General features: G+C 40.3%; 1 protein-coding gene across 2 annotated transcripts in view; it reads right to left on the reverse strand.

The window, feature by feature from the left end:
• LRRC8C (leucine rich repeat containing 8 VRAC subunit C) overlaps positions 1-18,261 on the reverse strand; it is an 84,506-nt gene that overhangs the window by 30,964 nt on the left and 35,281 nt on the right. Inside the window, exon 2 of one of the 2 annotated variants that reach the window (XM_038541439.1) lies at positions 5,786-5,927. In XM_038541439.1, coding sequence (XP_038397367.1) covers positions 5,786-5,923 — 138 coding nt within the window. In that variant the 5' untranslated portion in view covers positions 5,924-5,927. Of the gene's footprint in view, positions 1-2,845; positions 3,052-5,785; positions 5,928-18,261 lie in introns of those variants that run through there. The other variant, XM_038541440.1, reaches the window with a different exon arrangement.

The following is an 18,261-nucleotide window of genomic DNA, read 5'->3' on the forward strand; positions in this document are numbered from 1 at the left end:
AGAAAATCTAAGATGTAATTCAGGAATTCATTCTTTTTCTAACTATTTTCCCTTTCAGTCATTTTGCACTTATTTTTATACTTGAGATCCTGTTTCACAAGCCAATATTTGGCCATATGATTGTGCAATTTTAATGCTTCCATACTGTTCCAAAGCAGTGTGCACAAGGGTGAAAGACCCATGCTGAGATCTAAACATCCATTGCATTCCTTTTGGCTTTGGGACAAGTTACCTACCTTTTGGATGAAAATTCTCATCCAAAATATGGGACTAATCTACCTAAAGTACATGGAGATTCTAGGATAGGTTCCCTTATCAGGGTTACTCAATGGAAATGTTATTACTACTCTGGATAAGACAAGTCTGCTGTGTGGGAATGAGCTACCCATTGCAGGATGCCCCCTAAAAATGCCACTGGTACCTATTGATGAGGGCTTTGTGAAATGATCATACTATGTCTTCTGTTTGTGCTTTTTCCTTTAACATACATATACAAAACATACGAATGTACTACATATATATATATCTACTGAACCATATATATAATATAATATATATTATATACAGATATAATATATACATATTAGTTCTGTATATTCATTCTTTGATACTTAGCTCAATTTTCATCTCAAGCCCCTAACTTCCAGCAGCTGAGATGACACCATATTCAATGCTCTCGAAGTCTACTGCGATTAAGGTGCTTACACATGAATGGTACCTCTTATGGATTTCTATGGTCTTTAGACTATCAGCAATCTGAGGGCAGGGGTTGTACCGTATTCCTCTTTCAGTGTCTAGCAGCCCACACAATGCCTGACATATCGTAGATACTTAGGAATGTCTGTTGAATCAAATGGTCTACTCCCTATGAATTCTGAGCTTGGAAGCCTTCATATTCTGATGCAATCTTCCTTTGAGGCATTCCACATTGTTTAGAGCCTTGACATCTCAGACTATACTCCCTGTATTCTAGTTAACTGAGGTCTTTTTTTCTTTTTAAGATTTTATTTGTATCAGAGAGACAGACAAAGAGCAGTGGGGAGGGGCAGAGGGAGAGAGAGAGAGAAGCCGATTCCCTGCTGAGCAGGAAGCCTGCTGCAGGGCTCCATTCCAGGACCTGGGGATCACAGCTTGAGCCAAAGGCAGATGCCGAGCCGAGCCGACTGAGCCACCCACGTGCCCTGAGGTCTGTCTTCTTTTAAAAGCCGTGAGGATGAAACAGGCCTATGTGTGAAGGACCCAGGTCAGGTCACTATCTGAAGAGTAGTAGTGCACTGGGCAGGGTGCTCTGTGGGGAGCACCAGGAGCTAGTGCACAGCAGAGAGGCATGACAGGGCTGTGCTCTAGGAAGATGATCCTGACCATGGCACAGAAGAGATGATCAACTCATGCTTGAACTTATTAAACTCATTCACTCGTACCTTCTGAACTCACTGTGGGCACATTTCTTAAATGATGTTCATTATAGACATTTTCATAGGTTCATGCTCTTGTTCCAAGTGAACTACTAGTTCTTACAGACACTCTGTGCAGTTTCTCTTTTCTGCATTTCCTCGTGCCATGGGTACGCAAATGAGAAAAACGATTCCCACCCTCCATAAGCAGGTCCTGTGGTGGTCTGGGCGCCATGACATGGTGATAAAGTAAACCAGATGCAGCGTCCTCCTGTCTATGTCACCTCCCTCTCTACTTCTCAAACCAGCCATTCTAAAATATTTGCCCTCTCTTTGAGGACCCTGCGCTATGCCTCCTTTGTTGCCACATCCTGCCACCTCTCTTGCCCTCCCACGCTCCCCACAGATGTGTCACTTTCTACCTCACAGAAGCCATAAGACATAAACTGTCATCCTATCTGTGCCTCTCCTGCCCCTCCCCCCAATAAAATGCATCTATAGCCGTCATTCCCAATCTGGGGGAAGACTCTCTTTCCCAAATCGAGGGTTATCCTGCTACCTGCATCCTGGATCCATCGCCCCCTTCTTCATGAAGATTAACCATCCTTCTTCACCTACCCTGAACGCCTTGGTCTTATATCCAACTGCTGACTTAACAGGTCTACTTGGATATCTAGTTATGCTCAAAAAAACTTTTTCCAGTAGCTCAGGCCTAAAAATCTTATAGTCACGATTTCTTTTTTCCCCCCTCATATATCACATTCAATCTTGCAGCCAATCTGGGTGCTTTTCCTTCAAAATAGATCCAGAACCACAGCTTCCATCCTGGTGCAAGCAAGCCATCTGATCTGTGTCTTGCCTGGATCACTACATTGGCCTTCTAAAGAATCTGCCTGCTTCCATCCTTGCCCCCTACACTGTATTCTTAACAACTAGAGTGGTCTCGTTGCAACACAAGTCAGATAATGACAACCTTCTGCTTGAACCCCCAAACATGTCCCGTTCCACTCAGAGCAAAGCTCGAAGCTTTCCAGGCCCTACGTGATCCACAGCTGTTGCTTCTCAGGCCCTATTCTTCTACCCTGCCCCTCACTCGTTCTGCTCTAGCTCATCGACTTCCTGGCTCTTCCTCCAGCATGCCAGGGACACCCCCCCACACACACACAGGCCTGTAATGTCACCAGAGTCTTTCTAGGTTCATATCAACATCCAGATTTTATGATTATCCTAACGTTCATCTGGCACCAGAATCACTTAGAATGATCCCGGATTAAAGTCACAGCTTGCAAGTAAAGTGGCATCAGCCTTTTTCTACCTTAGGAGGAACCTTCGTCACTGGCTGTCTATGGTCCACACCCCACCCAGGACCTTGGCTCTCTTCGAGCCCCTCCTCCCCAGATCATCTCAGAAACCAGGAAAAGGAATCCACTGGAGGTGGAGTCTGCACTTACCTTGGCTTAAAAGCCTTATGCTCAAAGAGACTAAGATCTGTTGTAACTCAATAGATACACTTTTCGTGTGTCAAGGGACATGTCCAATTATAGGTGTCACCACAATCACGGAAGTCCCGCAGTGTGGCTTCCTCCCAGGCATTTATCATTCTTCCAGGCCAGATGCAGTTGACCCAACAGCAGTCATTTATACCATCAGCAGTGTTGCCTAGTAACACAGCTAACATTCTACTTTTATCAGGTCTCCAGGGAAACAGAACTAGAAAGTTGAGAAAGTCAAATGTCAAATTCTCCTGGAGAAGAGGAAGGAATCTGTGAACACTGTCCACACATCTCTTGCTTTTGCTGTTCCCTCTACCAGGGAGGCTCCTCCCTAGACATCTGCGTGGCCTGCTCCCACACTTCCTTCAATTCCTTCATCAAAAATCACCTTCTCAATGAAGGCTTCCTATTTGAGAACTGCAAACTCCTAACATCACCGGCTGAGACCAGCCTCATATGCTCTATTTTCTTTTCCATTGTCCTTATTACCTTCTAATACCTGGAATTCCATGAACTGATTTTTCTTAGTTGGCTTACCCACAGAATTTAAACTCTATAAGGCGGGGATATTTGTCTTTGACTCTTTCCTCCTGCAGTGATGATTCTTAGCACCTAGGACAGTACCTGAGACCCAGTAGTTTTCTTCAACAACCATTTGTTTTATTTGCTAATGGATGTATGTCCTTCCTCTCTTCACTGGCATCCTTTTTTGGGGGTGGAGGAAGGGAAAATGTTTTCAGTCTACAGATAAAAGCAGCATGGGGTTAGAAATTAAGAGCAGAGATTTTGGGGCCAAACTGCCTGGGTCTCAGGAAGTGTTTTGCCATTCACCCTGGAGGTTTCCTTAAGCTCTCTGTGCCTTTGTTACCTCCCTGGAAATGGGGGATAATAATAGTCCCACATCTTACAGTTGCCATGAGGATGAAATGAGTTAAAATATGTCTGAAGTATTCAGAAGAGTACCTGACAGTTAGGAAGCACTATGTGTTAGCTATTATTGAAATCAATTATTATTTTTAGAGAAGGAGAGAGGGGGGTGGTCAGGAGGGGGAAGGGCAGAGGCAGAGGTAGAAAGAGAATCCTCTTTTTAAATTTTATTTATTTTTATTTTATTTAAATTCAACTTGCCAACATATAGTATAACATCAGTGCTCATCTAATCGTGTGCCCTGCTTAACGTGGGAGAGAGAATCCTAAGCAGGCTCCTTGCCCAGCATAGAGCCCAATGCAGGGCTTGATCTCATGACTCTGAGATTATGACCTGAGGCAAAATCAAGAGTTGGATGCTTAGCCAACTGAGCCACCCAGACACCCCTTTCTTCCAAGTTTATCTTTCCCTCAGCTGATCTACCTGAAAGTCACATCTACCCCATAGTCTTTAATTTCCATTTGCTTTTCCAACCACTCAAACTATGTTTCTGAAAGAGCTAAACATGCTACTTTTCTCTCCTTAGTCCATGGGTTAGTTGTATGGCTGCCATCATTGATCACCCCTGCCTTTGACTTCTGAGCTCCTCCTCTCTCTTGGTTTCGACCTATCTGTGTGGCTGCTCCTTCTCAATCTCCTGCAAAGGCACCCCTGTTTCCTTTGTTCATGCTGTGGTACTCCTGACATCATCTCACCTGTCACATTCTCCTTGGTGAGTCCATTCACAGGCATGGCTTCAATTCTACACTGATGATACCCAATGACTGCCAGTCCTACTGACAGTTTTCTAAAGATATCATGTTCTTCCCCACAGCCATTAGAACTTTATTTCTCCTTTCTGGCACTTTTGCCACCCCTAGCTCCCTCCCCCTGACTATAGTTGGTTCTCTAAGTTTTTGTTTTTGTTTTTTTTAGATTGTATTCATTCACTTGAGAGAGAGTGAGAGTAAGCACAGACGGAGAGGAAGAAGCAGACTTCCTACTGAGCAGGGAGCCCGATGTGGGGCTTGATCCTAGGACCCTGGGATCATGACCTGAGCTGATGGTACCCTGGTTCTCCAAGTTGTAATACAACCATCCCCTTTCCTTTATTCCCCAAGCCCAGTATTCACCTCTGCATGCCCTTAGTGCTTTAGGTTTATCTCTATCATAATATAACACTTGATTGCTGGTTTATTTAGTTTCACCCAAGTAATGAAATATCTATCTATATCTATCTATATCTGTATCTATCTATCCTCAAAGTATAGTGCCTGGCACATAGCAGGTATGCAAAATGTATCTGGATTCAATATATGAATATACAGCATCTATATAGAATAAATTTTGATTGGGTTACATACATTGTAATTCAGAATAAACATGGAGGGAGGCAACTAGGTGGCTCAGTCAAGCGTCTGACTCGATTTTGGCTCAGGTCACAATCTCAGGGTCATTAGACTGAGCCCTCTCTTGGATTCCATGCTCAGTCCCTACTCAGCTTGAGATTCTCTCTCTCCCTCTCCCTCTGCCTCTCCCCCCACTCATGTACACACATAGGTGTGCAATCTCTCTCTCTAAAATCAATCAATCAATCAATCAATCAATCAATCATTGAGTAAAATAACATCTCATCAAAATGTTAGTTCTTTTGGAAAATTCTATCAGGCATTAGAAAAGAAGGTTCCCTTTTGGCAATATAAATCACACTGTGGCTGTCACATGCTATATTTTATTATAAAGCCAACTTTGAAAGACGAGGGATTCCCTCTGATGTTAGTGTTACTTGGCTACAGTCACCTGCTGTCTGGGCTCAGGGAGTTCAGTACAATAAGTGTGTTGGCCTCCCTGCTGTGACCGTAAACATCGTAGGCAAGGCAAGAAGGGCAACTAGAACTCAGTGGCTAAAAATCCCCCTGCCAGCTCTTTGTAAAGGGTCTGACAGCTTAGTACCTTGCTCCGGCTTCATTCGACCGAGTCCAGGCACCTACCTGGAGCGTACATCCAAACACACCGATCATCAGCATCGCCACCGAGAGGTAGTCGGTGAACACATCCCACCACGGTTTCAGCACGCGGAAGGCAGGCTGCTGCTCAGAGAACTGCCGGAATTCTGTTACCGGAATCATGTTTCTAAGAAAGGAAAGGTGGTGAATTAATTTATCTGCATGCACAACACACTGCGTTAACAGCCTTTGTATTTATTTATTTTATTTTATATATTTTTAAAGATTTTATTTATTTATTCATGAGACACAGAGAGAGAGAGAGGCAGAGACACAGGCAGAGGGAGAAGCAGGCCCCACAACACAGGGAGCCTGACGTGGGACTCGATCCCGGGTCTCCAGGCCCAGCCCTTGGGCCGAAGGCGGCGCTAAACCACTGGGCCACCCGGGCTGCCCCGTTAACAGCCTTTGCAACGCTGCTGCAGCCCAGGAGAAACAGTCTGGACTAGCCCAGGAGTTGTTGTGGCCCAAGTGCTTTGTTGGCCAGAACCAGTGGTGAGTGCTTTCCACAGGGAGGAGGCAAGTCCTTTCCCTGGCTACCATTCCCTAAGTGGGTTCCCTTTGGCTCCCCGGGAACCACAGAGACCAGGGCCAGGGCAGGGCATTATTTCTTGGGCTCTCCCGTCACCTCAACAGACTACAAAGATGCTAGAGAGAATAGAGTCCAACCCTTGAAATGCTTCTGTCATTTACCTTCCTGTCCTGGTGGCAGCTTCAAACTATTTTAAATGTAATCTCAGCATTGGCTTGTGTCAACTACTGGTCTCTCTGTGAGGTAACAGCGCTTGCTCCCGGGAAGGCAGATGACTTTGCCACATAGTCCTGGTCTCCTGAGAAGGAAGACCTCCGAGGTGGTGGTTGCCATAGGCGGTGGGGGTGCTTTGCAAAGGACCTCATTTTTTCTTGCCTCCCCTGTTTTTATCCCTGTGCTTTTGGCTTGATCTCTTTTCTCTATTTTCTGTATTCCTCATATTTCACCATAAACCTCAAATTCATCCTGATTTTCTCCTCTGAGAAATCCGTTGTCCCTGGAAATGTCCACCTCCACTGAAATAACAGGAGGTAAATGATTAAGATGCACCGGAGGCTCTGGGGAAGGGGAGAAAGAGACACATGCTCTTCTGGTCTGTGTTGTACTTTCTCCCCGCTCAGGCCCACTGCCTTTACTGTGATCTGGGACTTGAAGTTCATCGCCCCGCTACTGTGAGAAGGAATGTTCTTTTCTTATCTTATGGCAGCCAATGTGGGACAAAGAGAAAATTTCTCTCCCTTTTGCCACCTTGGGATCCAATAATCTAGCTCTCTGCATCTGTCCTTGTTAGTCCTAAGTAAAGAGCAAGGGCAAGGCTACATTTGCTGCTTATTCTCCCAAGCTCTGTTTGGGTCATGGATCTTTCCTTCCCGAATCCTGAATTAAGGGCTGTACAATCAATAGCCCAAAGCAAAGCAAAGCCTCTTTTGTTGACTTCACTGGTGGTTATCTTTGGAAACCATTATAACATTATCCATTCTGTCCTGTTGCTTTAGCCGACTTCCTTAAGCAGAGATTTGTCTTCTTTGTGGTTTGTTCCCTTAACACAATGTTGAAAATTTCAACAGCCCAGTGCCACTCTCACCTATGACCTACTGACTGGACGTCTGTGCAGCATTTGATATGATTTTTTTTTTAATGATTTTCTCATTTTATCAAAACACAACTCTCCTTACTCCATTCTGTTACTATCACTAGGCTGGAAGCTTCTTGAAGGAAGAACCTGTATGTTATGCATGTGTGTTCTCAAAACATATGCTGCTAGCAAGTCACACAAGCTAAATAAAGAACTTTGCAGATTCCTAGCATCCTTGACATTTCACACTAGTTCAAAGTTTGATTTCCTGATACTTCATGGTCTCTTTGCTTCTCAGTGAATCACTACAACCTCACTGCCCCAAGTATTCCCTAGTCCCAATGGTTGAAATGGCGGTCGCAGAGGCTCTAACTCCTCTTAACCTCCAAGCTCTGCTTCAGAAGCTACTGTCTTACTATTATTATTATTATTAATTATTATTATTATTATTTAAAAGATTTTATTTATTCATGAGAGAGAGAGAGAGAGCAAGCAGGGGGAGGAGCAGAGGTAGATGGACAGCAGACTCAGTAGACTCTGGAGCGCGTTGTAGGGCTTGATTCCACGACCCTGGGATCATGACCTGAGCCAAAACGAAGAGTTGGATGCATAACTAGTTGAGCCACCCAGGCACCCCACTACTGTCTTATCCTGTGCTGCATCCCCATCACTTACCACTGTGCCTGGCAAACAGGAGGAAGCCCTAAACAACTGTTGCTGAACACGTGAATGAGTGAATTCAGATGCTTATTCATGGAGCATTGCTCCTCCATATCAAATCTGGGGCAGCCCTAACCAGCTGCACAGTCAGTGCTAACAAGGACTGTACCTGTGCTCTAGTCTACATTTTTTAAAAGATTTTATTTATTTATTCATGAGACACACACACACACACACAGAGAAAGAGAGAGAGAGAGAGAGGCAGAGACACCGGCAGAGGGAGAGGCAGGCTCCCTTCAGGGAGATCAATGGAGGACTCGATCCCAGGACCCCAGGATCATGAGCTGAGCCAAAGGCATATGCTTAACCACTGAGCCACCCAGGCGCCCCTCTAGTCTACATTCTTGATGGATTTCTTAGTTGTTTCTTTCATGGTAAGTTCCTGTACACCTTGGAGGCAAATGGGCTCATTCTTTAAAGTGAAGAACAATTTCAGGAATAAAATGCACCAGCATAGAGCAGTGGTTTTCAATTTTTTTCATCTCAGGACCCCTTCATGCTCTAGTATTAAGAAGGACCTCAAGGAACATCTTTTACGTGGATCACACTACTCAATATTTACCATATTAGAAATTAAAGCCAAGAAAATTTAAAATCAATATATTAACTAACAAAAATAAGCCCATTACATGTTAAATTGTATTATGAAAAATAACTCCAGTCTTAAAAAAAATGAGAATAATGGTATTGTTTTACACTTTTGTAAATCTCTTTAACCTCTGTTTAATGGAAGATAGCTGGATTCTCATATCTGCTTCTGCATTTAATCTGCTGCAATATGTTATTTTGATAGAAATTTATGAATCAAATAGATATGTAGTTGGAAAATAGAGGAGTATCTTAACAGCCTTTTCATATAATTGTGGTTATTAATTTTTGATAATATATCAAACTGACTTGGTTAGCTGAATTATAGAATCTGAAGACTATGTCAATGAACTTTTTAAAATTCATGATATTAAAACTCATTCATCTATCTTGCACTTCAAATAGATCTTTTACCCACACATGGTTTGTAACATCATACATTGGTCATCAGGAAAATACTGGACCACTGAGTTAAGCAGATCTCCCAAATGTTAACAAATTATATTTAAAAAATCACATTCATTTATACCATCACTGCTTCCATGAGAAAAGTTTTAAGGAATGGGAATTTTTCCAAAATTCTAATCACTACTTGAAAGTTTGATTTTCATTTCTGGCAGCAAATAGTATCAGTGGCTTTTCTTGAAGCATTAGACTCACTTCATTCATTTTGAGAAAATAACTTCCACATGCTATAGTCCAAAAAATCAGTTGTTTTAGTCAAGTAAAAATGGTGTAATATGATAAAGTAGCTAATTCAACTTTCATCTCAAATAAGAACTTTTCCTTGAAACAACCATTGTACTGTGAAATATAGCAGAAATGTTGTATGTATGTAATTTTCTCCATCATACAGTGCATTAATACAATATGTAGTCAAGGGTTGTGAATTTTAAAAACAATTTTTATTGGGTCGATAAGGACATTAAATGAAACTAGCATTTTTTTCAAGTTGTCAGTGTATGCCAATGAAGAATATATTCACCACAGTACAGTCTGATATCTCTATCTTGATTCATGCTAAGATGCCTTACCCACCATCGCTTTTGCACCATAAGAGAAAAAGGCAAAGAAAAATCTTAGCCTTGAAAAATAGTTTTGACTTTGCAGACTCCTTAAAAAGGTTTAGGCCACCAGGGTTCTATGAACCACACTTTGAGGAGCACTGAGGTAAAGGCTCACTGTTTTCTTTATCTGCAGCTCTTGTTAAAAAAGCAAACCCTGGGCACTTAGAATAAGCAATGTTCTCTGAGCCCTTGGCCTAGTTGTCTTCACAGGCATTAGTCTCTTAATATGGAAAATAAAGAGAAACTAAGGAATCTAAGAAACTTAAATATTATGCACTGCCTCCTAATTCTGGCACAGCCTAATTAAGACGGGTTGTTAGAAGACATACAAATGGCCAAGAGACACACGAAAAAATGTTTAACATCACTTGGCATCAGGGAAATACAAATCAAAACACAATGAGATACTACCTCACATGGGTCAGAATGGCTAAAATTAACAAGTCAGGAAATGACAGATGTTAGCAAGGATGTGAAGAAAGAGGAACTGTCTTACACTGTTGGTGGGAATGCAAACTGGTGCATCCACTCTGGAAAACAGTATGGAGGTATGGAAGTTACTCAAAAAGGTAAAAACAGCGGCATCTGGGTGCCTCAGTGGTTGAGCGTCTGCCTTTGGCTCAGGTCATGATCCTGGGCCCTGAGATCGAGTCCCACATCAGGCTTCCTGCAGGGAGCCTCTTTCTCTGTCTCCCTATGTCTCTGCCTCTCTGTGTCTCTCATGAATAAATAAATAAAACTTTTTAAAAATTGAAACTAAAGCTACACCATGCCTCAGGAATTGCACTATTAGGTATTTACCCCAAAGATATGAATGTAGTGAGTGATCCAAAGGGGCACCTGTACCTCAATGTTTATAGCAGCAATGTCCACAATAGAGCCCAGATGTTCATCAAGAGATAAATGGATAAAGAAGATGTGGTCTATATATACAATGGAATATTACTCAGCCACCGAAAAGAATGAAAGCTTACATTTGCAATGACATAGATGGAACTAGAGGGTATTATGCTAAGTGAAATAAGTCAGTCAGAGACAGACAATTATGATATGAGGAATTTAAGAAACAAAACAGAGGAGCATAGAGGAAAGGGAGGGAAAAAATAAAACAAGATGAATCCTAAAAGGAGACAAACCATAAGAGACTCTTAATCATAGGAAATAAACTGAGGGTTGCTGGAGGGGACAGGGGTGAGGGGTGATGGACATTAAGCAGGCCACATGATATAATAAGCACTGGGTGTTATATAAACTGATGAGGGCCACCTAGGTGGCTCAGTCAGTTAAGCATTGACTTCAGCTCAGGTCATGATCGCAGGGTCCTGGGATCAAGCCCTGTGTCAGACGCCCTACTTGGAAGGGAGCCTGCTTCTCCCTTTCCCTCTGCCTGCCACTTCCCCCGCTTGTGCTCTCTCTATTAAATAAATAGATAAATAAATCTTAAAAAAGACTGATGAAAAACTGAATTCTACCTCTGAAATTAATAATATATATATATGTTCATTGATTCAATTTAAATAAAAAAAATTTTTTTAAAGATAGGTTGTTAGAGAAACAGCTGGTCAAGATGACATATCTTTTTTGTGTTAGAGCTCTTAATGCATTTCACCTCTTTGGGTGAGTGTATGTATATGGGCATGTTTATATGCATGCCATGTATGTGTGTACATATATACTACATATGAATGTATGTAGACAGACATAAAATACACACACACACACAGAGAATTTATTATTTTAACATATAAGTCTCAAAGGTGACATCCAGCACAGCAAAAATTCTTGGAATTATTTTTTAGGCAAAAAAAGGGTGGGGATAAAAAAGTTGATTTAAAAACTCCAATAACTGGGCAGCCCTGGTGGCTCAGTGGTTTAGCGCTGCCTTCAGCTCAGGGCATGATCTTGGAGACCCGGGATCGAGTCCCACGTGGGGCTCCCTGCATGGAGCCTGCTTCTCCCTCTGCCTGTGTCTCTGCTTCTCTCTCTCTCTCTCTCTGTGTGTGTGTGTCCCTCATGAATAAATAAATGAAATCTTTAAAAATAAAAAAATAAAAAATAAAAACTCCAATAACTAAAGAGAAGGCAGACAGGCTTTATGCCTGCTGATTGAAAAAATATTTTTTTTGTATTCTTTCAAAATTTCAGCACCTCTGACAAACATGCATTAACAGGGACTACACTTGATTTCTCTTCATTATTATTGTAGCTTCTGATTGGTTTGTTATCATTTCAAGAGTTACTGTTTCAAGCTGAAGGAATCACTTCTGAATAAACTGCTTGGGTTTAAACAGTTCTTTCCCCTAAATATCAATCAGCTTAATTTTATTTTTTTTTCTATTTTAGAAATGTAATGATTATATTTCTTCCAACTCTGATTTCTAACTTATTATGTAAGAGTTTAGTTTACCTAATTACATGATATCTTTGGAAATACGGCATTTCAATTCAATCATGAGATTCTGGTGTCCTAATTGCATAATTTTTACATTATTTTATATATCTGCCTCTGTGTCCTTTTGCAGAAATCCATGTGCATTTCCCTTATGAAAAACACTTACTTCCAAAACTCATTCTAATGGCTCTACAAAATTTACTTCTCAAAAAGATCCTATCGTATAATCTTTTGGTAAAGAATATTGGTAAAGTTAGTTGCAAACCCAGAGTTTATTTCTTTCATTTATTTGGCTCTTCCTGAATAATCTGTCTTCCTCCCTCTCAGGAGAATCTTAATATTTCTTCTTCAGAATTAATTACACGGAGCAAATTCTGCTCTATTAACCCTTAACTTTAAGAATATTAAGTTATTCTACTTTGATAGAAACCTGATTGCTAACACTATTCTCTAATGCCTATTAGACAGCTATGGCCAGCATTGGCTTTGTTGCACATTCTTCTGGCAGTCGGAAAGTGGCATCACTTTTTTTTTTTAAAGGATTTAACTTATTTATTTAAGAGAGAGAACATAAGCAAGGAGGAGGGGCAGAGAGAGAGGGAGAAGCAGACCCCCTCACCCCTCACCCCCCACCCCGAACAGGGAGCTTGATGCAGGGTTCAATCCCAGGACTCTGGGATCATGACCTGAGCCAAAGGCAGACACTTAACCGACTGAGCCACCCAGGTGCCTTGGCATCACCTTTAGACAGTACAACCATACATAATTCAAGGGAATAAGAACCCATTCCTAATGATAACAGGTATTATAACTGTAATGTGGGGAGTGGCTCATTACAAAAATGAATTTAAACATTCAATCATTCCTTTAGAAAATTCAGTAATTCCTGAGCACATGAAATATAAATTCTACAGAAAAGAAATCCACACATATTGTTCATCTACATTACTAAATCGAATGGCCAATTCTCAGCCCTCACCTATTTGCTCTATCAGTGTATGAGCAGCACAAGCATAATTTGCCCATACTTGACTTTCAGGATGCCATAGCCTTTAGGTTTTCCTCCTCTTTCCCTGGCTGTTCCTTCTTTAACTCCTTTCCTGTTTTCTCCCCTTTTCCCTGACCTCTGACTTTGGAGTCCTCAGTGTTCAGGTTCTCTTCTCCTCCCAAACTCATTCATCCTCTGGTGATTGCATCTAGTCACAATGCTTTAAAGAGCATTCATACTAAACACAAATTCAGATCTGCATCCAAAGTCATGGGCCTAGCTGTCTACTAGATGGCTCTATCTGGATATCCATCAGACATGTTAAAGCAGTATGTCCCAAAACAACTCCAGTTCCAATCTCTTGTTCCTATCTCCTCCTAACTCTACCAAAGCCCTGTTTCTCTTGCAACTTTCCTATCTCAGTTGATGGCAACTCCATCTTTCCAGTTGCTTAGGCCGAAAACCTTGGAGTCATCCCTTACTTTTTTTGGCTCTTACATCTCACATCCAATCTGCCAAAATATATTGTGTTCCTTAATTTTTTGTCTGTCTCCTACAAGAATGTAAGTTTCATGAAGGCAGGTACTTTTCAGTTCTATTTTGTATACTGATATATCCCAACTACTTAGAAAATAATGCTTGACAATACAGTAAACACTCAATATTTGCTGCATAAATTAGTGAATATGTAGTAAATTTAATAAAGAATGGGGGTGGGATGCCTGGGTGGCTCAGCAGTTGAGCCTCTGCCTTCAGCTCAGGGTGTGATCCCAGGGTCCTGGGATGGAGTCCCCACATCAGGCTCCCTCAAAGGAGCCTACTTCTCCCTCTGCCTATGTCTCTACTTCTCTCTCTGTGTCTCTCATGAATAAATAAATGAAATCTTTAAAAAAATAAACAATGGGGGTGCAATGGCCTTTAGCTTTAGAAATAATCATTGTAAAGGCAAAGTGTGTCTCAAAGTAATGTCATGGGAGGAAGATCCCATAGCTGCAGGGCCAGGACATTAGCTGGTGTCCTGAGGCTAGTGTAGGAAAGGAGTGCAAGTGAGGAAGAACATAGAAATACCATGATTTATTTAGGGGTTCTTCTCAGTTGTACCCAAAGCCTCCATAAATCCAAATAAAGTCATCAGGATGTGCTCAAAACATCAATCATAAAAATAAAACAAACTGCTTATCTTCTGGCAGTGCAAAGATGAAAATAAAAAATGGGAGGAAAATGCCAAATTTTCCAATTCTTAAAATGAGACCTTTCTCTCCTGGGAGAACATGACCCTACATTGTGTTTTACTCTGTAGTTGTAGTACACATGACAAAATATCTCTAGAAAAATCCACCAAAGAAGATCATAATTACATGGTTCTATAGAAGTATATTTAATTAAAAGAAAACCATAAACGAGTTGTAACATTTTAGAACCTGAATGGCACTTCAGAGGTTATCTAGTCAATAACTCTCCTTTTATGAGTAAAAAACTTGAGCTGAGAGATTAGGTGACTTGCCCAAGGAACACAGCCAATGGTGAGCTATAACTTCTAACCAAATCTTACCCTTTACAGCTCTTAGTTAATATTACATCATGTTGATCCTTAGAATTTTAAACTAAGAAACAAAGGGTTTAAGTAGAATTTCTCCTGTATCCAATTTCTCTTTTCATATCCCTATTTGATAGTATAACATTTAAAAAAGCTATTATTAATACATTTAAATGATTCTTTGAGTTCTACTGGCCTCACAGTCCCATAAAGCAAGAATTTTGGAGTCAGAAGGCATGGGAAAAGGCAAGTGAAACTGGCAACCCAATGGGTACTTCTGTATTATCTCTTTGCATATTTCCATGATGTCATATGTTAAATTAATGGCCCAATCACATTACTTGGAAAATACTCGAATTGAGCTTAAACTGTTTTTCTAAGGGTGGGAGTGGTAGTGGGAAGCAAAAATTACTCTCACCTAACAATTCTCATTCTCAAAGAAAAGATATACCTCTTTCTCATTATATCTTTCACACATTAGAGAAGAACCTCTTTAATCATTCTATTTCAGGTCCTACAGCTTAAGGACTTTGCCTTACATGATAGTTTTCACAGTTATCTTTATTGTAGTCAGAAGCTTTTGAATCCACTAAAAATTTGTTATATATCATGATCAACAGCTGACTTTTTTCTCTCACAAGCATGGATTACCTTTACTAATGCACTTGCTATAGAATAATGAGAGTGTCAGATATGTCAGGCAGTATACTAGGTGCTAGGGGAATGGAAGTGAACAAAACAGAAGACAAGGTGCCTGTCCTCACCTATGTGGACTCTCATGAGAGAATGTGTATTAAAGAAATTCCTACAAAAGCATGAATTATAATCGATCTGCTTTGTAAATATGACTGATTAGTGTTTCCTGCACCAATGATGCATTTATAGAAATTATTTTTATTTTCCGGAAGACAGGGTTTATATCTTGTTGATCTCTGTCTTCTAGAAAACAACACAATGCCTTAGAATGGACCCTCGATTCATATTTGTTAAATCAAACCAGGCCTGCATATACACACATACTTACACACAGATACACCCATTTGAGCATTTTGTAGTAAAGAACAAACTCTCTTACTATTATCCTGTTATAAAGCTTGACACTGCAATAAATAAGAGTGACTATTACCGACTGTATAGCTTCACATTGTAAATAATGATTATTCAAAGAACATGCACTCCTGAAGAGAATGAGAAGAAGAAAAGAGTCAGGAATAATTTATAATTTCAAAGTTAAGGATCATTGAAATTTTAATGTACAATGTTCTGTCACTAGTGCTAAAGAGGATATGTCGATCGATAAAGACTCCTTAGGTCTAGGGTGTACCCAATGGCCAAGAGACAGAAGCCAGATTCAAACATGACAGTCTTTGTTTATGACATAATGGTTTGTAATAGTGCTCTTCTAAATCTTGGTGAGATCTTAAAAGGCTTTGCTTTCTTTGGAATTTTTCTCAAAGCGCTTCAGCTTCATTTATATGACACTAATAACTAATGCTTATTGTGTACATTTCAAGTAAGTTTGAATTCAGAAATCTATTCTAAAATGAGGCTACATGGTGATCTAATAGTCTTAAAAAGTGATCATAAAGGGTTATCATCAAATGTCACTCACTGCCTTCCTCATCTCTATCATTCTGAATTTACCAGAAGTCTACCAAAGAAATATGACTTGGGCTCTCTGCATCCCACTGGTCTTCTTGGTCACCTCTTCATTTCAGGTTGTTTCTCTTTCCTTTAAAGCAGGAACAGTCTCACAAGAGGCACAGTGTACACATAAACCTCCACCCCTTCCCCAGTAGAATTCTTTTTTTTTTTTTTTTCCAGTAGGATTCTAAACCTTGAAAAGACTGTATTTCCCCCTCTGACTCTTGATATCATTTAAATGTGATTCAGACATGATTTCAGTTCATCTTATCAGTCTTGACTTCCAAAAACTAAGTCTAGGATTCAAGTGAGTAAATCTGTAATGCCTGCTTTGAAGACTCTCCCTTCCTTTAATGGACAAAAAGAAACTGAGATTTATCTCCAGTCCAGTTTCACACCCCTGAGCAAAGAAAGCCCCATAGTTACTGTGAACATATGGTGCAGGCCAGGAAATCCAGACAAAACAAGCACTGGTCATGAGGTCAGTCTACCTGGAAGGCTACTTCCTTTCTGACAGGACAGCCAGCAGAGAATGGTGGCAAATACGGGAAGATTCTCTCCTTCAGAATTGTAAAACTGAAAGCTCTTACTTATTTTCTACTTTTTGGAGTTCAAAGTGGTTTGAAAAGCTAGAGGTCACCTTTTGTTGCATATTGTTAGCTCTAGGGCCTAAAATGCTCCATAGAGTGAGTTGAATTCCTAATGATTCTACTGGGGAAAAGTTGCCTTGTCTGTCCCAATAGGCAGTTTGGCTTGTGTTACAAATAGTTTTCACAAACAAAGATAGATTGATACTTAGAAAAACAGTCAACCAAAAGTATGACAGGTAGCTAAAGCAACTTATTATCAAGAACTTTCCCGCTAAGCTTTTTTTTAAAAAAGATTTTATTTATTCATGAGAGACACACACAAAGAGAGAGAAAGAGAGGCAGAGACACAGGCAGAGGGAGAATCAGGCTCCAGGCAGGGAGCCCGACGTGGGACTCAGTCTGGGACTCCAGGATCACATCCTGAGCCAAAGGCAAACACTCAACCACTGAGCCACCCAGGCGTCCCTCCAAAAAGCTTTTTAAAAAAAAAATGTGGCAAAATTTAAAATTTCTAGCTATGTTAAATATAACAACTAGGAAATAAAGTAACACTGCTCAGAAAACAAGAGATTGGTGTTTAAAGTGAGAGACTGAAAGACTAATGGATTTATAGTATCACATTTTTATTGCCTTTTTTATTAACCTCTTTATAGGGATCAACCACTTAAAATTTCTCTCTTAAGAGGCGGTTTGACAATAGCAGAAAAATATTAACTGCTAAATAATCCTTTTTTGGGGCTTTTCAAAAAGGTTGTTTTTAAGAAGTCAGCTTTTAGGTTGTCTTTCCTGTTGGATATGCTCAGTAAAATCCCTGAGGCTGAAGGAAGTCCAGGTCCTCTGGCCCCAGGAAGAAATGACTCTACATAAGAAAATTAACAACTACCATATTTTTATTGTCAGAATATTAAAATGGTTGTGAAGGCGCCTAAAAATTAGAATATTAAGTTTTTGTTTGTCCAACTAATAAAAATTTAATGCAAGGCTTTTTGCCTACAGGAAAAGATATTTGTTGGGTTTGGCTCTAAATTTAACATATTGATTTAATGGTCCATCTTTTCCAGTTAGATATTATATGAGTTCCCTCTTCCAACTGTTAATTTCTCACAGTAAAAGCTACATGAAATCTAACATGATGATATTCAATATTCCCAAAGGCTCACATTCTAGAAGCTGAATGAAAGAATAAATTTATTTATATGAAGGCTCTAGAAGAATATGGTAAAAAGGCTACTTGCCTCTTAGACCTAGAATGTGCCAAAAATCTAAATGAAAGGAAAGCTTGGAAAATATGAATCAATTCATTAAAGTACATCTGTTTCTGAAGATAA

The sequence above is a fragment of the Canis lupus genome, chromosome 6 (genome assembly GCF_011100685.1).
Source record: "Canis lupus familiaris isolate Mischka breed German Shepherd chromosome 6, alternate assembly UU_Cfam_GSD_1.0, whole genome shotgun sequence".
Classification (NCBI taxonomy): domain Eukaryota; kingdom Metazoa; phylum Chordata; class Mammalia; order Carnivora; family Canidae; genus Canis; species Canis lupus.